This window comes from Bombus bifarius, unplaced genomic scaffold (assembly GCF_011952205.1).
Source record: "Bombus bifarius isolate JDL3187 unplaced genomic scaffold, Bbif_JDL3187 scf7180000007968, whole genome shotgun sequence".
NCBI lineage: Eukaryota > Metazoa > Arthropoda > Insecta > Hymenoptera > Apidae > Bombus > Bombus bifarius.
In genome coordinates, this window is record NW_022884354.1 from 1,658,029 (window position 1) to 1,680,223 (window position 22,195).

The following is a 22,195-nucleotide window of genomic DNA, read 5'->3' on the forward strand; positions in this document are numbered from 1 at the left end:
CGGTAGTCGGGACACATAATTATGTTAATAATATTTCAAAACGTCCTGTACAACACACATAATATATGTCGCCCAAATATGTTCAAATAGTTTCACGATCTTGTATAATCACGGATGAAGAGATTCGAACATACATTTGATCGTTTCAACTGCCTGTCCTGTCATTTCTCTGTTATTGAGAAGAGAGAGAGCGCGCGCAGAGAGCTGGAGGCACACGCGCGATTTGGAAGCATAAATTTAGTGCTGTGTCGAGGGAAAAGAAGGAAGGCGAGAGTGGCAGTTACGCAGACCTCGGTTTTCGTCGATTCGGCGATATTTTCTCGCCAATGGGAAAAAGGTAATTTGCTGTTCGGGAAGAAATACCCGGACCAAAGAGCCCTCCGGCCGGAACGTGTAATCCTCGGATTTGAAACCTACTCGGTAAACTTCCCTCCAACGAATCTGCCCCGAAAAATTCGCTAAACTAGATCCGTGGAAATCTTATTGCCTCGCGAATCGAATCGCTTTAAGCTTCATCCTCGCCAAAAATATACGCCGGCTGCAAATATGTGTCGATTTCATTTACGTATAGAAGCTACTATCTAACTTTTTAACCGAGGATCGAAAAACTATACCGTGCCCTCGATAAGTATTTTTCGTCGTCTGATTTTAATCCCGCGATTACGTTAAACCGGAACAACTATAAATTACACGAAGCAGTATGAGACTGTCCTGTCGACGAATCCATAGGAAGCTGTTACATGCCAGGTAAAGAGCAAACGAAGTCTAACGTATCCAGGTGAGACACCATGTGAAAGGCGTGGATAACGTAGCACGGGCCGCTTTTCTTAGCCTATTGGCTCACGCATAAAACACCGCCATTCCGGTGCAACCTCGTCTTCCAACGTTTCTCCATATTATTCCTAACTAATTTCTAGTCGATAGAACACGGTAGATGAAAAACGCAGGAGGTAAGGAAGTTAAATTAGTTCGCGACGTTAACGTGGAATCCGTACATTCATCGTTATCACGGTGGGAGAGCCTGTGCGGTGGGAATCGAATGTATTTTAATTTCGCTAACAAATCGCGATACATGAGTGGAGAAGTCGATTGTTCGATGCGTCGACGTATAATTAGAATAATAGTACCATTAATCGCAATATTAATTCCGCTTTGGCATCGTTACATTACGTTAGTCGAATGAATTATCTCGGAATTTGATGATCCTACACAGATCGGATTCTGCAGTCATGCGATAAATTGCAACGCGTGGTGCGATTCCGGGTCTGTCCACTAAAATCGGGTTTGATGTAGGGTAACGAACAACGTGAATCAAATAATTGGAATAGCAGCGAGTTTCTACTCGACGCGACACCCACGGTCCTTTTATTCTCAAGGATAAAGAACAGCGACGAGTATTTCTATTCTAATCGAAGAAGAGAAACGTACAGGGAAGAGCCACGCGAACTTCTTTGCTCCGTAGTTTTTCTGGCCTTGGCAAGCGCGCGCGGCTTTATCAGAGAAACGAAAGTTTGCTAGGTTAATTAAACGTCTTTCGTACAGACACGTGCAACGAACGCGCCTCGAATTCCAATTGAAGCTGATTTACGATTCATGACCGAAACAGAGCGGATAGGATCAGCTAAATAACGGCATCCTGTTAATCGGTCTCGCGCTGGCCAACCTACACATAATTGATTCCAGCTCGACCAACAAACAGTTGCCAGCTACCAGGTGGCAGCGTGTAAATTTAGTAATTATCCGAATGTATACGGTCGCGATTGAGCCAATTACGAAACGATTAAACACAGTCCGCACCAAGTACCGGAAGAGGTTCGCGTATTTGCAGGAATAACTTTAGTTTAGTTTGCACGAACGTATCGCCACGCCACGACCGCGATGGCGGGCAAACCGATTTAATCGGAGGATAATCGGTATACTCGGTGTGCATGAATCCCAGCACGATGGACCGTACGCGCAGCTGCGGTGCGAACGGCATAAGTGCGTGCTCGCTACTCGCAGGTGGTTCCCTATGGAATCTACGACGATAAATTTCTGTCTTAACGATCCACCCACCTTGCAGTTGGATTCCGACATGGGCGTACTCCGAAAATGGAAACTAATAATCTGTCATTGAATCCAGAAAGGCAGGGGGACAAATTTCGCGAAGCCACGGAGCAAACACGTAGAGATATCGGTCATCGATTTTCCATAAATGACCAGTGTCATCGAGTACGGGAAGAAATATGTTTAGCCGGATCGGGAACACGGAAGTTTCCCCAATTTTGCGGCTGACGTACTTCATGATTTCCGTAACCCACTTTCCCTCGCGCGCTTGCGCGCACACCTTCGAGAATTTTAATAAAATTTACGGGAAATTCTTTTCTGATATTCATCCGAACGCAGAATGAATTACCACTGGGAACGAACTCTCATCTTCGCGCATCTAATAAATCGTGACATCCGCAGCTTCGAATTTTCTAACGTCGGCGCTAGGAATTATTATGAATACCAAGAGTGTCTGCTTAAAAACGGTAATTGAGAAGTCTGGATTGCGGTAATAGTAAGCGCTTCGTGTATGTCGATGGTCCTTGCGATTCGAAATTAACTTTGCTTAAATTAATTGGACCGAAATTACTTCGTGTACTGTGTATAACACACGTCAGACATAGTTAGGTAAAAAAGGACATCTCGTTCGATCGACGAAACCATTCAAACCTTTTGTGGCGCGTTTACCTTTACAGTCAAAGAGGGTAATTAGATGTTGAGTCTCCTGGCGTTTCGACGGTAACAGAAGGAAACTTCGATCGTTCTATCGGGCCGTGGGCCGCGAGATCGCCGAATCCGAGCCTGAATTCCGTATTGTTTTTTGCTAAATCCCGGCTAGTCCACTGCAAATTACTCGTTTGCTCGCTTAATAATCCTGTCACGGAGGAAATTTCTCCGAGTACTGGCCCCCGTTTTGGATCTCCGTTGAAGAGGCTGCCGCCGGCAGACAGAGTTAATTCTTAACGAGTATCGATCCCAAGTCTCCGCGATTCGTTGTCATCGTCGCCGTTGTGAAACTTCGCCCTCGGTGACGTTCCTCTTACTCGTAATTATATCGCTAATAAATATCCTGCACCGTACGATAGGCGTTGATTTACGAGGATAGGCTGCGACCAGGCCGACCCTACGGAAAGTCCTCGTTTTAGGACGCTTTTGTCGTGCACCCACGCAAAACGAGTCAATTATCAAGAAGATCGTGTCTCTGGTTCGACGAATGATCGAAGATAAAATGACACGGCTTCTTAACTAATACGCCTTCTCATTGTCATCGACGATCCATTTTCAACTCCGGCCGTCGTCCCTAGCGTCGTTCCACACGTCAAACTTCGTCACGCTGTTCCCCTTTCTTTCTGTTGCAGACGGAACAATTCACGGTCTTGTGGCTGCTGTTCGCGATGATAGTCGTCGGGAATATCGCGGTGCTAATTGGCCTGCAGTGGGGCAAACGGCGTAAGACGCGCATGGATTTTTTTATCAAACAGCTAGCGTTTGCGGGTAAGTTGATCCACTTTCGTTTCGAAAGTTTCATCCGAGTTAGATATATGGGACAATTTCTGTTCGCGCGATGATCAAAGCGAGTTTACACTTGGTGATCTGATTTCGACGAAGCGATCGAACTGGCAGAGTGCAAAGGACCAACGTTAACACCATTCGACGGTTCGATCGAACGCTTCCTTGTCTATCAGAATTTCGCTAAATCCACCTGATATCTTCTTTCATCCGCGATTTTACTCAACGTTTATGTCACTCGATTCGAACGAACGCGTAAAGAAGGAAGAACCGAGAACGATATTCCGAAGACGATTCGCATGTAAAACGGTGTCGTATGTCAAGCACGTTGTAAAACAGCCAGTGTATTTTTGTAACTTTGTCGTCGAAGTTTGTCAAGTCTGACACGTTCCAGGGACGGCATTTCCCATTTTTCAAACGACTCGGCTGTAACGTTGAAAAAGAGCAGCGAATATTTCGGATGCTCGAGAAGCACCGACCGAATGTAAACATGCCGCGAATAAAAATCGAGTTACAGAGCTATAAAGATTTACGATAACGATGAAGCATCGGTTTCGTCGAGATGTTCGAGATGCAACGTACCTAATTATGCGAACTTTGATCCGACATTCGAGTCATAGACCTCCTCGAGGCCTACATTCGAGACGCTCGCGCGTATAACGGTCCTGTTTCAAATCCTTCCTTTCCGCCTTTTCTCCCTCCTCCGGTATTATGTTTCTCACGGCATCCGCCCGAAACGCGTCCATTGTTCGCGTTGAAAAGCTCGGCGCCAGTGAGCAAAGGCAAAGACCAGCACAAGCGGTCGTAACTTCAAGGTGGCCTACGTCCGTTAGTTCTCTCTCGAAGCGTTTCACGGCCACCACCCTATCTGGTCTCCTCTCTTTCCTCGCAGAACAAAATGAAATACCGCGCAGCATCGTATAAACGCTTTCTCAAATTGCACTGTATCCTATCTTTTCACGAACTAGATTTAATCCAAAACTGTACGAGAATCTGGTATCGCGATTCGCTTCACGTACAATTGTTTCGTAGAAAGAGGCACGGAGGGAACTTCATCGACCGTAAAGTTATCAATATTGTGCTTTTTAGAAGAAAATCGAGTTTCCAACGAAGGATATTTATCATGATGGAAACGAAAGCGGAATAAGTTATCGAGTTGAGCGAAAATAACGTTATTTATACATCGAGACCATTTGCATCCAGCCGATAATCATTACGAACCCATTACGAGATGGCTTGGAGTGGACAGTTCGGCGACCAGGCGACTGCTTGCGATAGTATTAGTATAAATGTCAGCCATATCAGACTTGGGGAGAAAAAATTCAATGGACTGAACTGCTTAATTGGTTAAAGTAGTTGTTCAACAAGGCAAGAAATCCGAGCTCGCGTTCTCGATTCGATGGACCAACAGTCTCTCTCCGTACGTTAGAAGCAAACGATTAGTATCCCTAGGGAATTCAACTTGATCGCACATCTGAGGGAATTGGGAAGTTTTCCCCTCTGAAAACAAACTTATTTGCTTAATCCTATAACATACAGTTATCCTAACCAGGTTGTATCCAATCCAGCGGACATTCGTCGCGAAATGGTTGATCTATCCTGTTCTTCGTTGTTCCACTTTGACTTACGAGATGTCATAACTTCGGACGTTACTCTGTTACTGCCGCTTTCCTTCGTATTCCTCTGCGTTGTATTCTTCCTTTTTACCGATCCTTGCTTTTATACATTTTTATACTAGCAACAATGAAAACAGGTAGGAATAAAAAGCAATCGAAACATCAGAGGGTAATGGGCTATGGAATATAACGATTCGATGGGCTCTTTTGTCCCATTTGTCGCGAGCCTTTTGATAGATTTCCGGAACGATGCTTGTAAAAGTTATTTGCACACTAGAAAATGCACCAAAATATTGCCGATACCATTTTATGCCATAGAAACGGACGAACGTAAAAAAACACTCTCCCATTTCGCGGCAATTGCCCGCTCCGCTCTCGTAAATGCACAAACATACCTGTATATCGGAAAACGAAAGCTCAGCTTCCGTTTTTCTCGAGTCGAAGAGAGAGAGAGAGAGAGAGAGAGAGAGAGAGAGGAGGAAAACGAAAGAAATGGAGCGAAATCGTTCGTATTTTACTCGTATTATCGCTCCAGAGTATATTTCTCGCGGAACGGTTTTATCGGATCGAGAAAAGGTGCATTTGTCGTTCAACGAGTAGGAGCGGTGTGGAAAAAATAGGGTTTAAGGAATAACGCGAAGAGACACGTCGATGGTGAAGAAAAAGGGAACGTGATAAATTTAGGGATCTCTTTATGCAAGTGACCGAGGATTAAGGGACTGGAGCTGAAAGTCGTTTAGAGGCGTAAAAAATTATCGACGAGTTGTATAACGCGTATGAGGTAGCCGACGAACAATGCGAAGAATCTCATCTCGCGTGTGAAATAAAAAATCGGGAACGGAACTTTGTGGACTGAACGGTTCGTAAAGTCGGACGCGACATTTGCATGCGAATACGGTGACAACGAAGAGACCGCAATTAAGCAGCTGATGGCGACGGCTGGGCGTCGACGAAATCTGTAAACGACCGTGCTCGTTTACGAGCGGACAACCGCGGCATTTGATCCGTTGTCGTAAAAGAAACGCGTGCAATCGCAAGGGCACGCCGTAAAACTCAAATTCGAGCGCAATTTTTATTCTTCTATCGCGCGTCCCAAGCCGATAAATTACGAAAGAAGCGTAAGACGTAACAGTCCTCACCGAGTTTGAGGAAATAACGTGGTGTAATGTAATAAAAAATGTATCGAGAATATTCGTGGTCGATCGCGTATCAAGCCGCGTCGATTAATTCGTCGGGCTGGCAAAGATCGGCCGCGTAATCCGCGTTATTATAGGCCGATAAATCCAAATCGGGTTTCAATATCAGGGGGTAATGTATGATCCGAGACCCGATCGTTTCGCATGGGAATTCGTAAGATGAGATCTTACTTTCGAGGGTCTTTTTTATGGCTAACCGAATGGCACTTCCAGGCTCGCAACACTTTATATGATATCCTTTAAACCACTTCTTTATGGCTCTTCTCTCGTCCCACGAAAAATCACAGGTTATTCGTAAAATATGTGTTTCAACGTTCCCTAGCTATCTAAGAGTACGTAAAGATTGTACGATTAAAACGATATAACGCGTTGATACGATAGACAAATTGTTTTTTATATGAAATATTATTTCTAGAAAATGTAGGCGAGACTAATTGGTTAAATCGCGGATTACCCGTATTTAAATTGCGAATTTTACTTAATTTTTTCAAATCCGCAACAGCTGGTTTTTTCCCGGAATCTGTGTGTTCGATCGTGTTTATTTTTTATTACACATTTGTTTGCTGTTGTCTCGTAAAAATTTATAGGAATATATATACAAAAAAAAAAAAAAAGAAAAATGGACTGGAAAAAGACTTTAAAATGGATTTAAAATGATCCACGCGTTGTTGGCCATGATACGATTTTTTATAAACATTTTAAAAGCGTCGTTGTAGCTAACGAACGTAATCGCATTCTCCAACCGTTAAGTTTGCTCGTTCATTCATTCGCAAATTAAGCGAACGCCGGGTGGTTACTGTTTAATGATAGCATTGCCCATGAATCGTCTCTCCACACTAGATATCTCATTACAGATTTATTGGTAGGCCTGATATCCGTGCTAACGGATATAATTTGGAGAACGACGGTGACTTGGCACGCGGGCAACGTTGCCTGCAAATTGATAAGGTTCATGCAAGCCGTCGTTACGTACAGTTCTACATACGTACTTGTCGCATTGTCGATCGACAGATATGACGCCATTACCAGACCCATGAATTTCACCGGCAGGTGTAAGTATACAGTAGTTTGTATATAAGTGTAGGTATTGCAATTGATTCCGTTTACTCAAATTTAACGCGTATTCGATCTTAATATCGTATAATTAGAACAATATATTTCAATAATATAATTCTAACTAGATCGTAGATATTTCTACAAATTCATATTTCCATGAATATTTTATCTACTAATTCTTATAACGAGCACTATTGTATATTCAGGATATTTTACATATTTTTGCATATTATGTGCATTCTGTGCATTGTTTCGTTTTCAGATTCCCCATAAATGCGTAAAAATCCGCAGTCTACTTATAATTCTCAAACTTTTAATTGAACGTAAAAGAGGATATTATATTTTACTGTAGCTTCTTGACGTTTCATCAAATTTTATACCAATACTAATTATATTATCGTTGTATCTTCGATACGTGAAAGTAAAAATTCCCAACATGGCGCTATTTTCGTGTTTTTTTTTTTACTGAGAACGACTGGATATTTAAATATTTTGCCGGAGAGAATCGAATATCGCATCGCATCTATCAGCATCGTTATTGCTCTCGATTCGTTTAAAACAAGCGTACGAGACGTGATTTTTCCGAGATTCGGCACAGCAGATCGGGTTGGTAATACGAAAGGTTCGTTTTGAAGTTGACGATTTTTGTACGAGCATCTGGAGTTTCTCGGTACAATATGTATTTACCACTGGCCAAGAGATCACTCTTGAGCGGTAGATTAGCAAGCGTAACGGTTTTATTTCTCCTTTATTTCATTGGGTTGTAACGTAGCGGATGTCGTAAGAAGCGCGGCTGCGGATAGAAAGGTGAAAACCCACAGCGAAATAAAACGACTACGGGTACGGTAATTACGAGCCACAACGTCGTCGATGACGTGACATTAACGAACTCACTTTCAATAGTCTCAATGTGAATTCCGTATTAACCCAAGATGATATTTCACGAACGATAATCGCGATATTCCTTTTGATCCAAACGAATAACGGTGCATTGTTGCATTAGAGTGACGAAATGTTTCTCGAGGAAGTTCCTTTATTGCGCTATCGGCCACGATTACGTTCTTTCTTTCCGTTTTCTTCTTTTTTCGTCCGCGTCACTCGCCAGCTGTCGTGGAAGTTTCACGAGCGCGAAAACGAGGAAACTTGGCGATACGCGACAGTCACGGATCCGCGAACTTACATCTGTTCGTATGCCTCGTACCACCGAATGCGCCGTGACATCGAATCTCCCCTGGAATTGCATCTCCCTACCCTTTTGTAACCACGTGAAATCGACCTAAGACCGAAAATTCAACTTTAATCGCAGGGTGGAGAGCCAGGGCTCTGGTGGTAGCTGCCTGGGGCTTGTCGGCATTGTTCAGCGTGCCGATTATTTTCCTGTACGAGGAAAAACGCATACAGGTATACGGTAATTTGCCATTCATCGCGTAACATTCATAGTCGAGGAATCAGATTAATTATGCTCGAATTATGCTCGTTTCCATTATGTTTCTCGGATATTTGCAAGCAGATTATTGGATTCTTCTTTCTCTTCGCAATTTATGTTACTTAGGAAACACATTGCAGAGACGGAAAATGTTTTCATGCGATTTAAATCTTTAATCCTGATTTCGTTTAATGTTCTGTAAAAGAGAGTCGATTTTACCGAACGTCAGTGTGCAGTTCGAAGCAGAACTTTCTTTCGTAGCATTTCGTTAAGAATTGTACATTTAAACGAACACCGTTGGCCTAGTTTTGGTAAATCGGTCGTACTACGAGTATAATCGGCAGGATCGTTTACCAGGGGAAGACACAATGCTGGATAGATCTGGGATCTCCTATGCAATGGAGGATCTACATGAGCCTGGTCAGCTTTACCCTCTTTATAGCCCCTACTCTGATAATAGGGGGCTGTTATGCCGTGATCGTAGCTACTATATGGTCGCAAGGAGGGGCATTACGTCAGGGACCTACTCGAGACACCAGGAGAGCATCGTCCCGAGGACTCATTCCCAGGGCTAAAGTTAAGACGGTCAAAATGACTCTCGTTATAGTGTTCGGTGAGTAAACCAAATCATGTTTCGAGTTTTACGAATTTGTAACTATAATCCCAGAAGCCAAAGCGAAATATTATCTACCTCACTGAAGTATCGTTATTCAGGAAGGTATTTGGACGCTCGCGACAGAGGACTTTGATCTTCGTATTATATGCATTATATTGTATGAAACATTAACAAATTTCATTAGCTCTATAACGAGACGCGTTATGTTTATTTATACCAGTGTAATAACGATAGTGCAGTTGCATAACAGTGTTAAGGAAATCTCGTAATACGTACTTCGTATAAGGTACATAATATATTTGTAAAAGGTGTGTACAAATGTTCAAATACTTTCGCGAGCCTGTGTATATTTGAAGCTGCAAATCCGCGTGGCGTATTTAGACGACAGATTTATGTCGCGTAAAAGAGGGTAATCGCGAAACTTTCGGTCATGCCAAACTTCGCGACGTCTAATTCGTGAAATGTATGTTGGAACATGATTGAGCAGTTCGCGAAAAGGAAAACTATGACCGTAAGAGGTACAACGATAAATAATTGAAATTTCTTGATACGATCGAGCTCGTTAACCGCGTAAATCGTCCGATACGACGGCATAAAAATTTAATGAACATACGTAGTCGAAGTTTGCAACGACCAAACTTGTCCAACGATCGAAACTGTGTTTAATCGGCTACGATAAAACGTAACGTCCTTTCCATCCCTGCTTCGCCCTTTCTCTGTACGATTATATTTGCACCGCGTAAAAAGCTACGCGGCTAAGGAGATAAGCGAAAATGGTTCTCGACCTCTGTCTCAATTCCCTCCGACTTCTCTCACGAATCACTGCTCAGAGATACATACCATGTACTGAGAAAAGTTGTGTCTCGTGAGATCGGTGCAGGGAATCCTTTAGATTGAATTTTCTTTCGTGATCTTAACCGCTGTCGTCTCGTATCGTCAAGTATTAATTACTATTCGTTCTTCGAGTATTTTCTTCCAGCCATAACGATTTCTGACGCTGGTAATTTTCCAAATTAACCACGGAAAGAAATGAAAATGAAAGTATAATTTCTTATGAATTCGACAAATGCGACGTCCAATGGTTTTAAGACTGCTGCAGTCTCTTACTCACATTCGAACGAATCGTGTTCTCCTATAATTTCTCAGATTCGAGGAAAATATGAAAGAATCGTTATTAACGTGTGTGATTTTTCACTGACGATTTAAAAACCCCCTTCGATAGAAACTAAAGTGAGACTGAGAATTGAGACTTCGAAAACTGCAACAGATAGCGTCAAAGTTCAAACGAAATTATCTTCGCTGCAACCAAACTAAAGATCCTCGGGAGAAGATGACAACTTGGTTTGTATTTGTCAAAGATTCTGTGAAAGCTTCGAGTCCTTGCCTCGTTCAAAGCACCAACCTCTTTCCTTCGTTTCTCGGGGGAACGGGTTTACGTGTAGCAGGAATTGCCTGGTCTAATCAGATTCGTTTCTCGAAGATGTCTCGGCTAAAATTTCTTCTTTTTTAGCTGACGAAGATCGTTCTCAGCGGAACCGATCAAATGAGATCGAGTTCTGTCCACGCAACTCCCTTCGGTGTACTGCTGTGAAAGCGAGGAAGCTATTCAAGTGGATACACCACGTATATTACAATATATTTTTCCTACGAAACAACCGATATAGGTCGATATTTTGTATTAAAAAAAATTATTTAAGCGCTTAACGCGATTTACTCGCGATTTTTTTTTCACCATTGATCGTGCCATGATCACGTGATGCTTAAGCATCGCGACCGAGTTCAACAAACTCGTAAACATTCAGTGTTTCTCTCCATATAACAATAAAAGCGTTCATTCGTTACTACAAGCAGGGCGCATCGTAGAATGCCCTCCTTCATGCAAATCTGGGAAAGCTTTCGATTATTCTCGCACTCTGTGTGGTCCGTTCCGAGACGAGAGATCCTCGAGAAGTATGTTTGAGTCTTAAGATTCGTTCAACAGAGTCTCCACTTTTGTCACTTTGTTCTAACGCAAAAGCGATATTTTTTTATTTCGTTCATTTTACCGATCGAAACTTCTAACAAACGCGTGTTCAGCATAATATATGGACTCGTGAAGCGTGAAAATATCAAATGACGATTAATCGCGAGAAACGGAGGCGAGACTTCTTTATCCGATAAAACAAAGAAACGTTCAAAAGATTTCAGGACAGAGATCGCCTACCGTTGTTCAGCTGACAGACGAGAGAAATTAAGGCTCGCGAAACGTCCGGTCCTCTGACGATTCATTCCTAGCTTTACGTTTAGTTGGGCAATCTTACGAGTGGATGAAAGATCCTGAATGTTGAGATCGCGTCATTATCCTCCACTGTTTCCGATGTATTTCACCGCCAGCGCCTTAACACCGAAAGGCTTAAGACAAGACTTAGTTACGTACATATTACATTATACATTTCCTTTCTTTCGTCATAATTTCTCGTTGTAGGATATCGCTATATATTACATATTTCAACAAAGAGGTCATACCATTTCACGACAATTTATTTCACTCGATTACCAGGCCCGAATATCCATACCATGAAGGGAGAAGCAAGGATCTCGCGCGACGTTTCACGATTACGAGAAAATTGATTTACTAGCCATCTCTTCTACGCTGCGATACATTCTCCGTCTCTTAAAAGTCCCCGTTCGTGCGTTTCTTTGTCGCTTTGAAAGAACGATTCAACGAGATCGCAGGTAGATAATATTATAAAGCTAATTGTAAGGATAAAAATAGACATTCCTATGAAAAATGCTACAAATGTACGATCAAAGACGAGCTTCTATTCATGTAGATCTTTCAATATTTCAGTATTCATTCTTTGTTGGAGCCCATACATAGTGTTCGATCTGCTGCAAGTTTACGGATATGTGCCGGAGACCCAGACTAACATCGCCGTGGCCACTTTCATTCAAAGTTTAACACCTCTGAATTCAGCGGCGAATCCGATTATATACTGTCTCTTCAGCACGTCGTTTTGTAAAACCGTACGGTGAGTTCCTAAAACGCCAAAACCCCTCGAATACTCCTTATCAGAAGTAGAGATAAAGTACCACCTCAATGTTTGAACAGACCGAGAAATTTAAACCGAGTAGTTTCCTCGACAGAGAAGAAGAACTTAGCATGAGAAAGCTTAGAATCGAAGATTAGTTTCGATGTTCGAAATTTAAAAAGTACAAAGCATTCCAATATATTTTATCTTTTCTGCTGTTCATCCTTTGCAATGATAATTCTTTTCCTTTTATTCTCAGCATGCGAAATAGATCTTTTACGTCAAGCGTGGATTGCACAAAGCTATATCAACCTGGACGTGTTAATAGTTAGAAAAATTTATAACTAGACTGCGGATTTTATGCATTTATAAAAAATGTTGAAACCTATAAGGTAAAAGCCAGTCATGATAGAGTATTAGATCGCATTACGTTTCTTAGACTGCAGACTTAAACGATCTACGTGACTAGTATTCAGACGGCAGCCAATTTCAATAAAGACTTTGTAAAACTTTGCTTGTTTCAAACATTTTAACAAACTTAAAGACGGGTGCATACGTTTAGAAATCTGCGGATTGAATTTCTTTAAAAAGAAATATTATTTCTTCGTATTTTTTAACGGAATATTAGCAAGTATGCAAAAACTTACCAAATACATACGACGATTCTGGCTCCATAGGAACATACAGGCGATCTCGTGGGTTTCTGGATGGTGTGCAACGAATCCCCATCATTGTTTCGGCACCGGTGCTCCGAACAGCAGCACCAGGACAACGGTAACGACGTCGTTGACGGCGCAGTCTTCGAGACGAAGCGGGCACATCGCCATGCTACACTCCACCACCAGGAAACGTGTTATGGTGTCTCTGGTTTAAGGAACGAACGATGGGAACTGCATCTAGAATTCATATTAGATATACGTAGAATTCTTCCGCCTAACGGCTCCTGTTGAGCTTCAACAAAGAGGCCACAAGTATTACGAGTCTCCGAAATTATGTTCGATACTTCGTCTACATTTCTCGAATCACCACACACGAATCTTTCAATCATCATAGAACTTTGTTTTATCTTCTCTTCGATTCTTTATCTCTTCTTCGTCGAGAATTCAAGGGAATGAAATTGGGACTCGTTGTTGCGATACAAAGTACAATCTACGTGTTATGTAATGAATATTGGAATCATAATTTGGGAGACCGCGGAGAAATGTGAATAAAATAAGTTTTCTATTCCCGCATTTACGTGATCAGTATTTTAGGCGAGATCGTGCACGGTCCTCATATTTTTCATCCTCTGAGTGAAACGTAGCATCTTATTAATGAAATTTTCAAAATGTCAAAGTTGTTCGGAATTGCGGTATTTGTACAAGAAATTTACTAATAGCGGCAAACGAAGGCCGAATAGCGAGATACGGCTCTACGACCGACCAGCAATATCGTTTCGTTAAATAAACTCCGATTTAATGAAGCCGTTCGCCAAGTTTCAGGAGGATGAAAGGAACATTAACCTGGCAATTGATCAGCCTATGTGGAAAATGATACGCTCAAAGTATACATGTACATATATACATAGCGAACGAACGGCAGCTTCATGTGTATATACATATGCACGTTTTATAGTCGCGCACGCACGCACACGCGTATACATATTTGCACGCAGGCCAGATACACACCTACACACGTGAAACCATAAATGTGTAATATATTCATGTATTCCATCCGTTCGCGATCGACGCGAAAACGCTCGGCCCTTGAGGTGGGTTACTTTATTAGCGATCTACGGGAACGATAAATCTCTACCAGCAAGACAATTCCTCGTATCGATTCGCATCTCTACGAACAAACACAGTTGTGCAACAAATTCATCTTTGTACCTTCGAGCGATCGCGAACCTCTCTATCGTGAACACTCTGTCAAGCACTAAAATGAAACACTGCTGCAATGAAAACAGCTTCGTTCGAACATGCGAAAAGATTTACCGTCCATGAATCGGAACGGCAAGATTTAATTGTTTAATCGACCACTTGAACTTTCCTACTATGTATTGTGTTTCAAGGTTAAAAAAACCCTTTTATAACGCAGTTAGATGTTACGAACATGCTACGTTTAGATACCAGTAGATGAAGCTGTATTCGTGATTCGTCTATTCGTTATTTATTGCGCTCTATTAAGAAAAGAACGAACAAGAATAAGAAATAAGTCATGAAAGATAACGTGGCCACTACGTCTTCGCGTGATATGAATATTTTCACTGTGCACAAAGTTTGTACATACTGTCGAATAAACTCGTGAAGAACGCGCTGAGTATACCTTTTTCTTGATTTCTTTGTTACTTTTACAGTTTCTGACCATCGAATTAGAGCCACGCGTAGAAAACTTTACTTCTCTAACTGCAGCGAATCATACGAACATATATGTATTCAGTTAAACAAATGAGAAATTGCTGTATGCCATTCAAATTACGTAGGCGATCATGTTTATGAATATATATGATTTGTTGCTATTACTATATTCTATCGAAGAACATCCACGTAACTCATATAATATCCCATAAAGACAAAATTCAGAATATTTATAAAAAAAAAACGACATAAAAGTAGCGCGTACGGTGCGTGCTAGAAAGACTATGAGACGTAGCCAGAAAGAAGAGAGGGAACATCAATTACTAACATGTATGTATAAATAACACCTCAGTAATTAACGAAACTTGCTATCAGAATTCGCCCATGAATGTGAAATATAAAAGGAAAGTAAAAACTATTGAAAGTTGTGAGTAATCGTAATACGATAATCGGAGATCGTAAATATCACTATACTCGCTGTACATTCTTCTAATAAATATTTATACTTCGTCATCTTCATGAATCGTCGACCTCTGTAAATGTCGTTTTAATCGTAATGTCGATTTAATATCAATTATTTATTGTACTCTATTAGGAAAGGAGAAACAGAACTACGGCTTCTTACGACATTCGTATTTTCACTGCAGACAAAATTTGTACATACGTATCGTCGAATAAACTCGTCCATAATACCCATATGTAATCTGTTCCTCACTTTCTCCGCTTTTGAATCCCAGGATAATATTCTCTCGATAAATCTCTATAGTACTTTGTCATCTTGCTCGTCATTCATCGAGAATCCTCGTAATCCTCGAAGCTTTAATAAATCTTCTGCTCGAGCAACATCGCTTCTCACCTATGATTACTCGGGATGGCCAATTACCGTGTTCGGCGATCGCGAGAGACACGCAATTGGCAGATATTGCCTTCTCGACGATCGGTACAATTAGCTCGCCTCAAACGCGTGCTAATTCACAGCGAAACGCAACCGCTCCATTTCTCCGTTCGCTCTTCTCGCCCGTTTTACGTAATTTCGTGCGCGGCGCGAGCTCGTAAAGAATTTACGAGACCAGGCCACGCACATGGACAAATCACGCGGAAAGAGCGGAACGTCCACCATGAAACGAAATAAAATTTCTTCGCATTCCACCATTTCCTTTTACGGCCTACGCTGTACCGGCTGTAAAATTCAACGGCGCGGTGGCGCCGTGATAAGTCGGGGATGAAACGACCATGCCACCCTTTTTATTGCCGCTTATTTACTCTATTTCCGAGCGGAACGATTCGCACCACGATTCTGCGACCACAGAATTAATTTTGATCCAGCTCCCTTTTCGTCCAGAGGAGAATGTCTTGTATGATAGATCACGAGGTTTTTAAAACATCGGTCTGAGTCATAGCGAATCATAGTGAATGGGACAATTCTAGAGCATTTCAGTGGTTATTAAACAATGTGAAACGTAAAGCGGAAAGTCTTTTTAACGCAATTTGCCTTCGTTGAAGAATTTTCGCAAAAACACTTTTTAAAATCAAATCGCTTAAAAGCTGCATTATGAATTTATAGTTAATTAGGATTCGAGTATGAAACCTGTACCTTTTCTATCTTTTTATATTATATGAAAAAACTATTAAAAATTGGGTATCAAAGACTACGGACAACGCGGATATGTTGGTCGAACTTACGTGGGTAGATCAAAGCAAACTTGCAAAGAACATCTATAATACCTGTCATTCGCATCGTCGTTCCGTGTCTCCTCTACAAAAAATTGTGCACGATTCTTTTTCTCCGCTTTCGTTTGCTTGTATAGAACGTAAAGCTATTAACAGACAGCTGACAAGGCACGTGAAGCAACGCACTTTAGTTTGCACCTAAAGTCAAACAAAAGATCAACGAGGATCAACTGCACGAGGAGCCATCAGAGAAAATTTCAGGGTAATAAGGCCGCGCGTGAAACCAGTCCGTTCTGTTTTAGAGGACCACTCGTAGTATCATGTGAAGACGGAAGGAGCGAGGAACGTTTCTCGTGATCCCGGACGCAGTGAACTTGCCGATCAGTTTCAGGCATCCTCTCGGATCACGGTTCCTGCGATATTGACAATCGGATAAGGCGAACGGAAATCTTGTAAATCTGTCGCATTATCTGCCGAGTAGCTTATTTCCAGGATGTCTTGTATTCATTATCGGCAAACAAACCCTCCAAAAGAAAGAAATTACTTCGATGGCCAATACAATCGCTATGTGGCTCACTCTTACTCGCCGAGAGTCACAACTCCGGAAACTTATAGAAGCGGTACGTATGGCGATTAAGTTCTCAAGTACAGCCAATTAATCGATCAACCAGTCAACCGGCAAGACGAGCTAACTCGTATAATTTCTTTATTCAGAAATTCTTTTTCTTCTTATGTATAGCGTAATTTTTGTTACGAATAAATAGAAAGGCTCGTAACAGAAGCAACCCCAGTCCATATTCTTAATTTTGCAGGAAAGCAAAAGAATACTCTAGCGTCTACTTAAGTTATGAAGTTGTGGATTTTATAACAATGGTTGTTTTTATAATGTCGTGTTTGTTAAATTTGTATTTCGTAATTGTAAAAGTTCTTGATTTATGGACGATCCGATTAACAGGTTAGAAGAGCAGTTAATCAGTAGGTTCAATTCATAGGACTCGTTGAATTAATCGTTCTGTACTTCAGCGTTTGTTTGTACTCGCAGGTTATTGCGCCGGGTGGAGGACGCTGGAATTTCAGGGAAACGGCGCCGAAATTCCGACGACAGGTAAGGTGGAGCGTTCAAAACGAAATCGTTCGTCAATCGATCTAGCTAGTAAAATTCTTGAAACGTACACGTGTGCATTCGTCCATGAATAAGGGAATGATCCGTTTGATACTTGAAACGTCTTCTCGATGTCGGCTGTTGCGAGCATTATCCATCCCGGCATCGATTGCTCGTTGATGTACTATTCCCTCGAAATGTTTTCGATGTATGCTGCTTTTGACAAATAATATTCATTTTTTCACACGAACGGATGTATATATTGGTATTCTTGCGTTTTACAAGTTACGTAGGATGTTTGCTTACCTCGTGTTCATTCGATCCTCAATTTGTTAACCGTGCAAGAAAAACATGGAAACGTAGGATTTTGAGGCCCTTAACAGTATAATTTCTGGAACGATTTAAATTCGCAATATAATATTTATAAATTACATAATATTATTTATAACGTTAAAATGATAATTTTATAGATTTAAGCGTAATACGGAGTAGAATGTTTCTTCTAGAACTAGGATGTAAAACGTATGGATAAAGGCTTAGCCTTTCTTCTGTATTCTTTCATATACTTTTCATTTTTGGCATAAGTTTTATATTTTAATCGCCAATAATTCTAAGATTGGTGTTCGTTTCATGCAAGTGTTAGGTGGTTGCAAATAACCAATCGCCAGCGTGAAACTCGTGAACATAATAATCAAGCTTGCGAATATCGATAAACCCATTTACGTAATAAATTACAACGAACGTTCTTTATCAAATGAAATTAAGATCTCCGGCTACAATGAAGCGCGTACAATTTATTAAAATGGAAATCTTTCTTCCTTCTTTATCTTGTTAGCGAGGGCTGATCTATCGTATGGAGACGCCCGAATGCAAAGCGGAAGGATGACGCCGACGTTAAAGCAAGAGACAATGAAACACGGGGACACGATCACGCTCGAAAAGATACAAACGAAGATCAAGTTCCTCGAGGACAGCAATATAGTTATGCAGACGCGCAATCAGAATCTTATCACCGAGAACAAAGCCCTCGCGTCTCAGTGAGTATTAATACGCGAACAATGGACAACCTTAATCGATATTCTTCCGGCTTGCACGTGAATACACAGATCGCCCGATGAAAAAGGTGATTGAGAAACAAAGAGCACGATTTTTTGCGGCTTGGTCATTACTTGCGTCATCCACATCGATCGTCCTTAAAATACGAATTTTTCTATCCTTCGACAAATTTAAAAATAATTTTCAGTCTATTTTATCAGTTACTACGTCTCAATTTTCTATCTGTTCTATGTGCTATCTACTTTCTTCAAAAAGTTTTCTTTGAAGTTTTCTATCTACGTTTCAAAGAGAAGATTTTATTTTATTTATGTTCTGTGAAGTTGGTCGCGTCCAACTTCGTTTATTAAAGCAATATTATTGGATCTCTTTGTACAGAGGCCGAATTAAAAAAAAACCTTTATGGTAATTTTAATTAGTGATAATGAAAATACTTTTAACTCGTTTTAGAATAAAAATCTGCCCTTCGAAAGATACAGCGAGTCAAGTTTTTCAATTGCTATAATTTTTCCCCAACGTTGTCTCTACATCATTGTCTGACCACGGTTTACGTTTCGCATTCTGGTTTCGTATTTAATGACTTTCGACTGGCTTTTCTTACACACGCTCATATTTTCCTTTCTTCTCTTTTTCTAACCGAGAGCAAGTATTCCGTGCGTTGAATAATCCTCGTTTCTAACGTACGGTCCCTTTGTAAGACTCAAAGAGGAACGGGACGAAGTGAAAAGGCTAGAGAAGAGGCTGACGTTGCTGCGAGAGGAACTTGATTTCGAAAGATCGAAGATCGAAGGGATGAAACAAGAGGCAGAAGAAGTCAGAGTACGAACTTCTACGTGGTTAGCTTCTTTAAGAAATTGCATTTCACTTTGACTTTTCAGAAAAGACAAATGCCGATGGTCGAAACAAAGGGAACGTCGACAACGAATATCATAATATCTAAGACTGATCGTGGAGTTCAAGTCTGGGCGGTATGCATGGCTTGTCAAAGAAAACTGGAAAGTTGCGAGAAACAACCACCCACCGTCATCATCACCAAGTAAGTACATCGTTGTCCTTGCTTTCACGTTGAATGATGTACGCTCGTCAGGATAACAGGAAATATGCGATCGAACGAACGACAGCTTCGTTTGAAACGATGTCGTTGGATCGATCTGATTGAGATCTGATTACGATAGATCGGAATTAGAAGTGTTGGAAAAAGATATGCAGACTCTTCGAGATACCATAATCGCGCGAGAACAAGCATGGGACAAGGCCATGGAACGCGAGCACAATTATAGGCAACAGTTGACGCGACTCACCACGGAAACAATCACGGCTCGTCACCTTTCCGACACGCGCTACGAAGAGCTCAAAACTGCGACAAACGCGCTGCAGGTAATAATTGGAAGGGTTTGCACTAACGAGAAGACGGCTGTAATTAAATTACATTTACCAGGAGAGAAGAAAAGATATACAATAGCCCGTAGAAACTTTTGTGTGTGCGTCGTGTGTGTTGTATAAAACAATCTGAAATTTCATTGGCACTGAGATAATGAGATACAGCTTCTATGTCTATATTGTTAAGAAACCAACCTGAAAATTGTTGGTTTACTCAAATTGCTGAAAAATGCCTCTTTATTGCAAACCTTCGGTTATTTAATATCGCGATAATTAAGATATTAGGCTACCTCGGCATATCTAACAATCCCGATTGATTCGCTTTTAGGAAAAAGAATCAGAATTTAAATCGACTCAAAAGGATAACGCATATCTACAGAAATTGATCGCAAAGATTTACAATAGCTATCAAAGGTAATATAATTCTCTATGGTCATCAAATTGCTACTGAACGTTCTCGTTCTCAACCTCATTCTTGCGAGTAATCGGAATAACCGTTCGAGATTAAAGGTACTAGGTTATAGGGAAAAAGAGAAAATGAAATAAATCCACACACATATTCGTTAGAACGATAAAAAGAGCATAAGTAAGAGGAAGGGAAATGCGAGAAAAAAAAAAAGACAAATAGTATGGCGTAGAGTTCTCACTTTTTACTGGGACAGCAAGCTCCTATCTCTAAAACCAGGTTACACTCTCCGCATTTTAGTCGTTTCATTAGCGAAACGTCCGCCGTAATGTACCGCCGAGAATGTCGCTTCAAATTTCGCGTTAAGAGATACGAGCTTCTTTCTCAGCGCTAGACACGGTGGATTCTCACTTGTTCTTAGTTGTCTGCGCGTAAAGGCACGCACATTATAATAGTTTCTACGATATAACAAAATCATGCATTACAACATCAAACACAAATACCAATACATGCAGCACCAATACCAATAGATATAGTAATATACAAGGCGGTACGTGTATTCTAGCTTCGTAACTAATTGAGTCAGGGCTGAATTGTTTATTTAATTTGTGATTACAGAGGGCAAGAAGGATATCAAAGAAGCAATTTGACAGCTGATATTAATGAGAAAGATCAAAGATTTATCGAAGACATTGCTCGACGAGCATCCAGCGGAAAAGGCAAACAGAAACCAAAATTGAAAAGTTCCTGTTCGGAAAGAACCGCACATTCTGCCGTTTATCAACACAGTCCTCGTGACAAAAGTTCGAGATCTGCTAAGGATCAAGCAGGTTGTTTAAAAGAACCGAAGCGCTAATGATAACTCCTTCTTAACGATATCAGGATCTTTTATTGAAAATAAGAAAATATGAAATTTGTACATGCCAAAAATGCAATTTTTAAGCTAAACTAATCTTTGATCTTCGTTATTTTAATCGCATATTTAACTATGACTGCAAGAACAATCAATATTTGGATTCGTCTGGATTAATCTAATAATCCCCATAGGGAATTTTATGTAAAATCAGAAGATAAATAAATACCATCGATATCGAAGGCGATAAAGCCAATACATAGCTATGAAAAGACTCATTACTATAAAATTATGAACAATATAAAAACAATGATATCTTACCACAACACCTGTCGCGGGGTAATATAAACAAACGTCTAATCACTTCGACTTTCTTCACTAAAATGACATCCCGCGCCCCGCCGCGGTTTGCTCAGTGAATTTTGGTTAGCGAGAAATGGGGAAACCTTCCAGCAAGTCGAACGTACAGAAATACGAATTTTCAAATGTCAGATTTCTGAAAGGGATATATTTTCAGTAATGAGCATATTTATGTCCCAAACAAACAAATAATACATTAGACCGAAATACGCAAATATAAGTAAACGTAAACACGCGTAAGCTAATTAATCAAAGCTAATTAATTTGGATGAACAAAATTTATGCATTTGAAATGTGGATACCTGCGTTTAGACATTTAATATACGTGTCATCGTTTAATTTGATTAAATAAAATTGATTAATAGATAGAAAGCATAAAAATCATAATTTTTAGTCTGAAATAAAGTAGTATTCTAGACCAGAAAATTTTAATTATATCTTATAAATGGGGAAGAGATAAACGACAAAAAAGTAAATTATATGTATTTTGTCTGTTATTATAACGCAGAATGCATCTTGAAGCTTATCTTTGTATATTTTGTCCATAAAACAAGCACAAAATGTACATATTACTAA

General features: G+C 40.6%; 2 protein-coding genes across 4 annotated transcripts in view; both read left to right on the forward strand.

The window, feature by feature from the left end:
• The window catches only part of LOC117209616 (cardioacceleratory peptide receptor), a 35,123-nt gene extending 20,085 nt beyond the window's left edge, over window positions 1-15,038 (forward strand). Inside the window, exons 2-7 of one of the 3 annotated variants that reach the window (XM_033451843.1) lie at window positions 3,387-3,522; window positions 7,204-7,401; window positions 8,712-8,806; window positions 9,189-9,444; window positions 12,278-12,458; window positions 13,136-15,038. In XM_033451843.1, the coding sequence (XP_033307734.1) occupies window positions 3,387-3,522; window positions 7,204-7,401; window positions 8,712-8,806; window positions 9,189-9,444; window positions 12,278-12,458; window positions 13,136-13,331 (1,062 nt within the window). In that variant the 3' untranslated portion in view covers window positions 13,332-15,038. The remainder of the gene's footprint in view (window positions 1-3,386; window positions 3,523-7,203; window positions 7,402-8,711; window positions 8,807-9,188; window positions 9,445-12,277; window positions 12,459-13,135) is intronic. The other 2 variants (XM_033451852.1, XM_033451861.1) reach the window with 2 other exon arrangements.
• Window positions 15,039-16,545: 1,507 nt separating this feature from the next.
• LOC117209639 lies at window positions 16,546-21,526 on the forward strand. The gene is made up of 8 exons (XM_033451885.1): window positions 16,546-17,085; window positions 17,508-17,570; window positions 18,403-18,604; window positions 19,319-19,439; window positions 19,499-19,656; window positions 19,796-19,997; window positions 20,329-20,414; window positions 21,025-21,526. Exons 1-8 carry the CDS (start codon window positions 16,959-16,961, stop codon window positions 21,260-21,262), a joined length of 1,197 nt encoding a protein of 398 aa, XP_033307776.1. The 5' UTR covers window positions 16,546-16,958; the 3' UTR covers window positions 21,263-21,526.
• The last annotated feature ends 669 nt before the right edge of the window (window positions 21,527-22,195 follow it).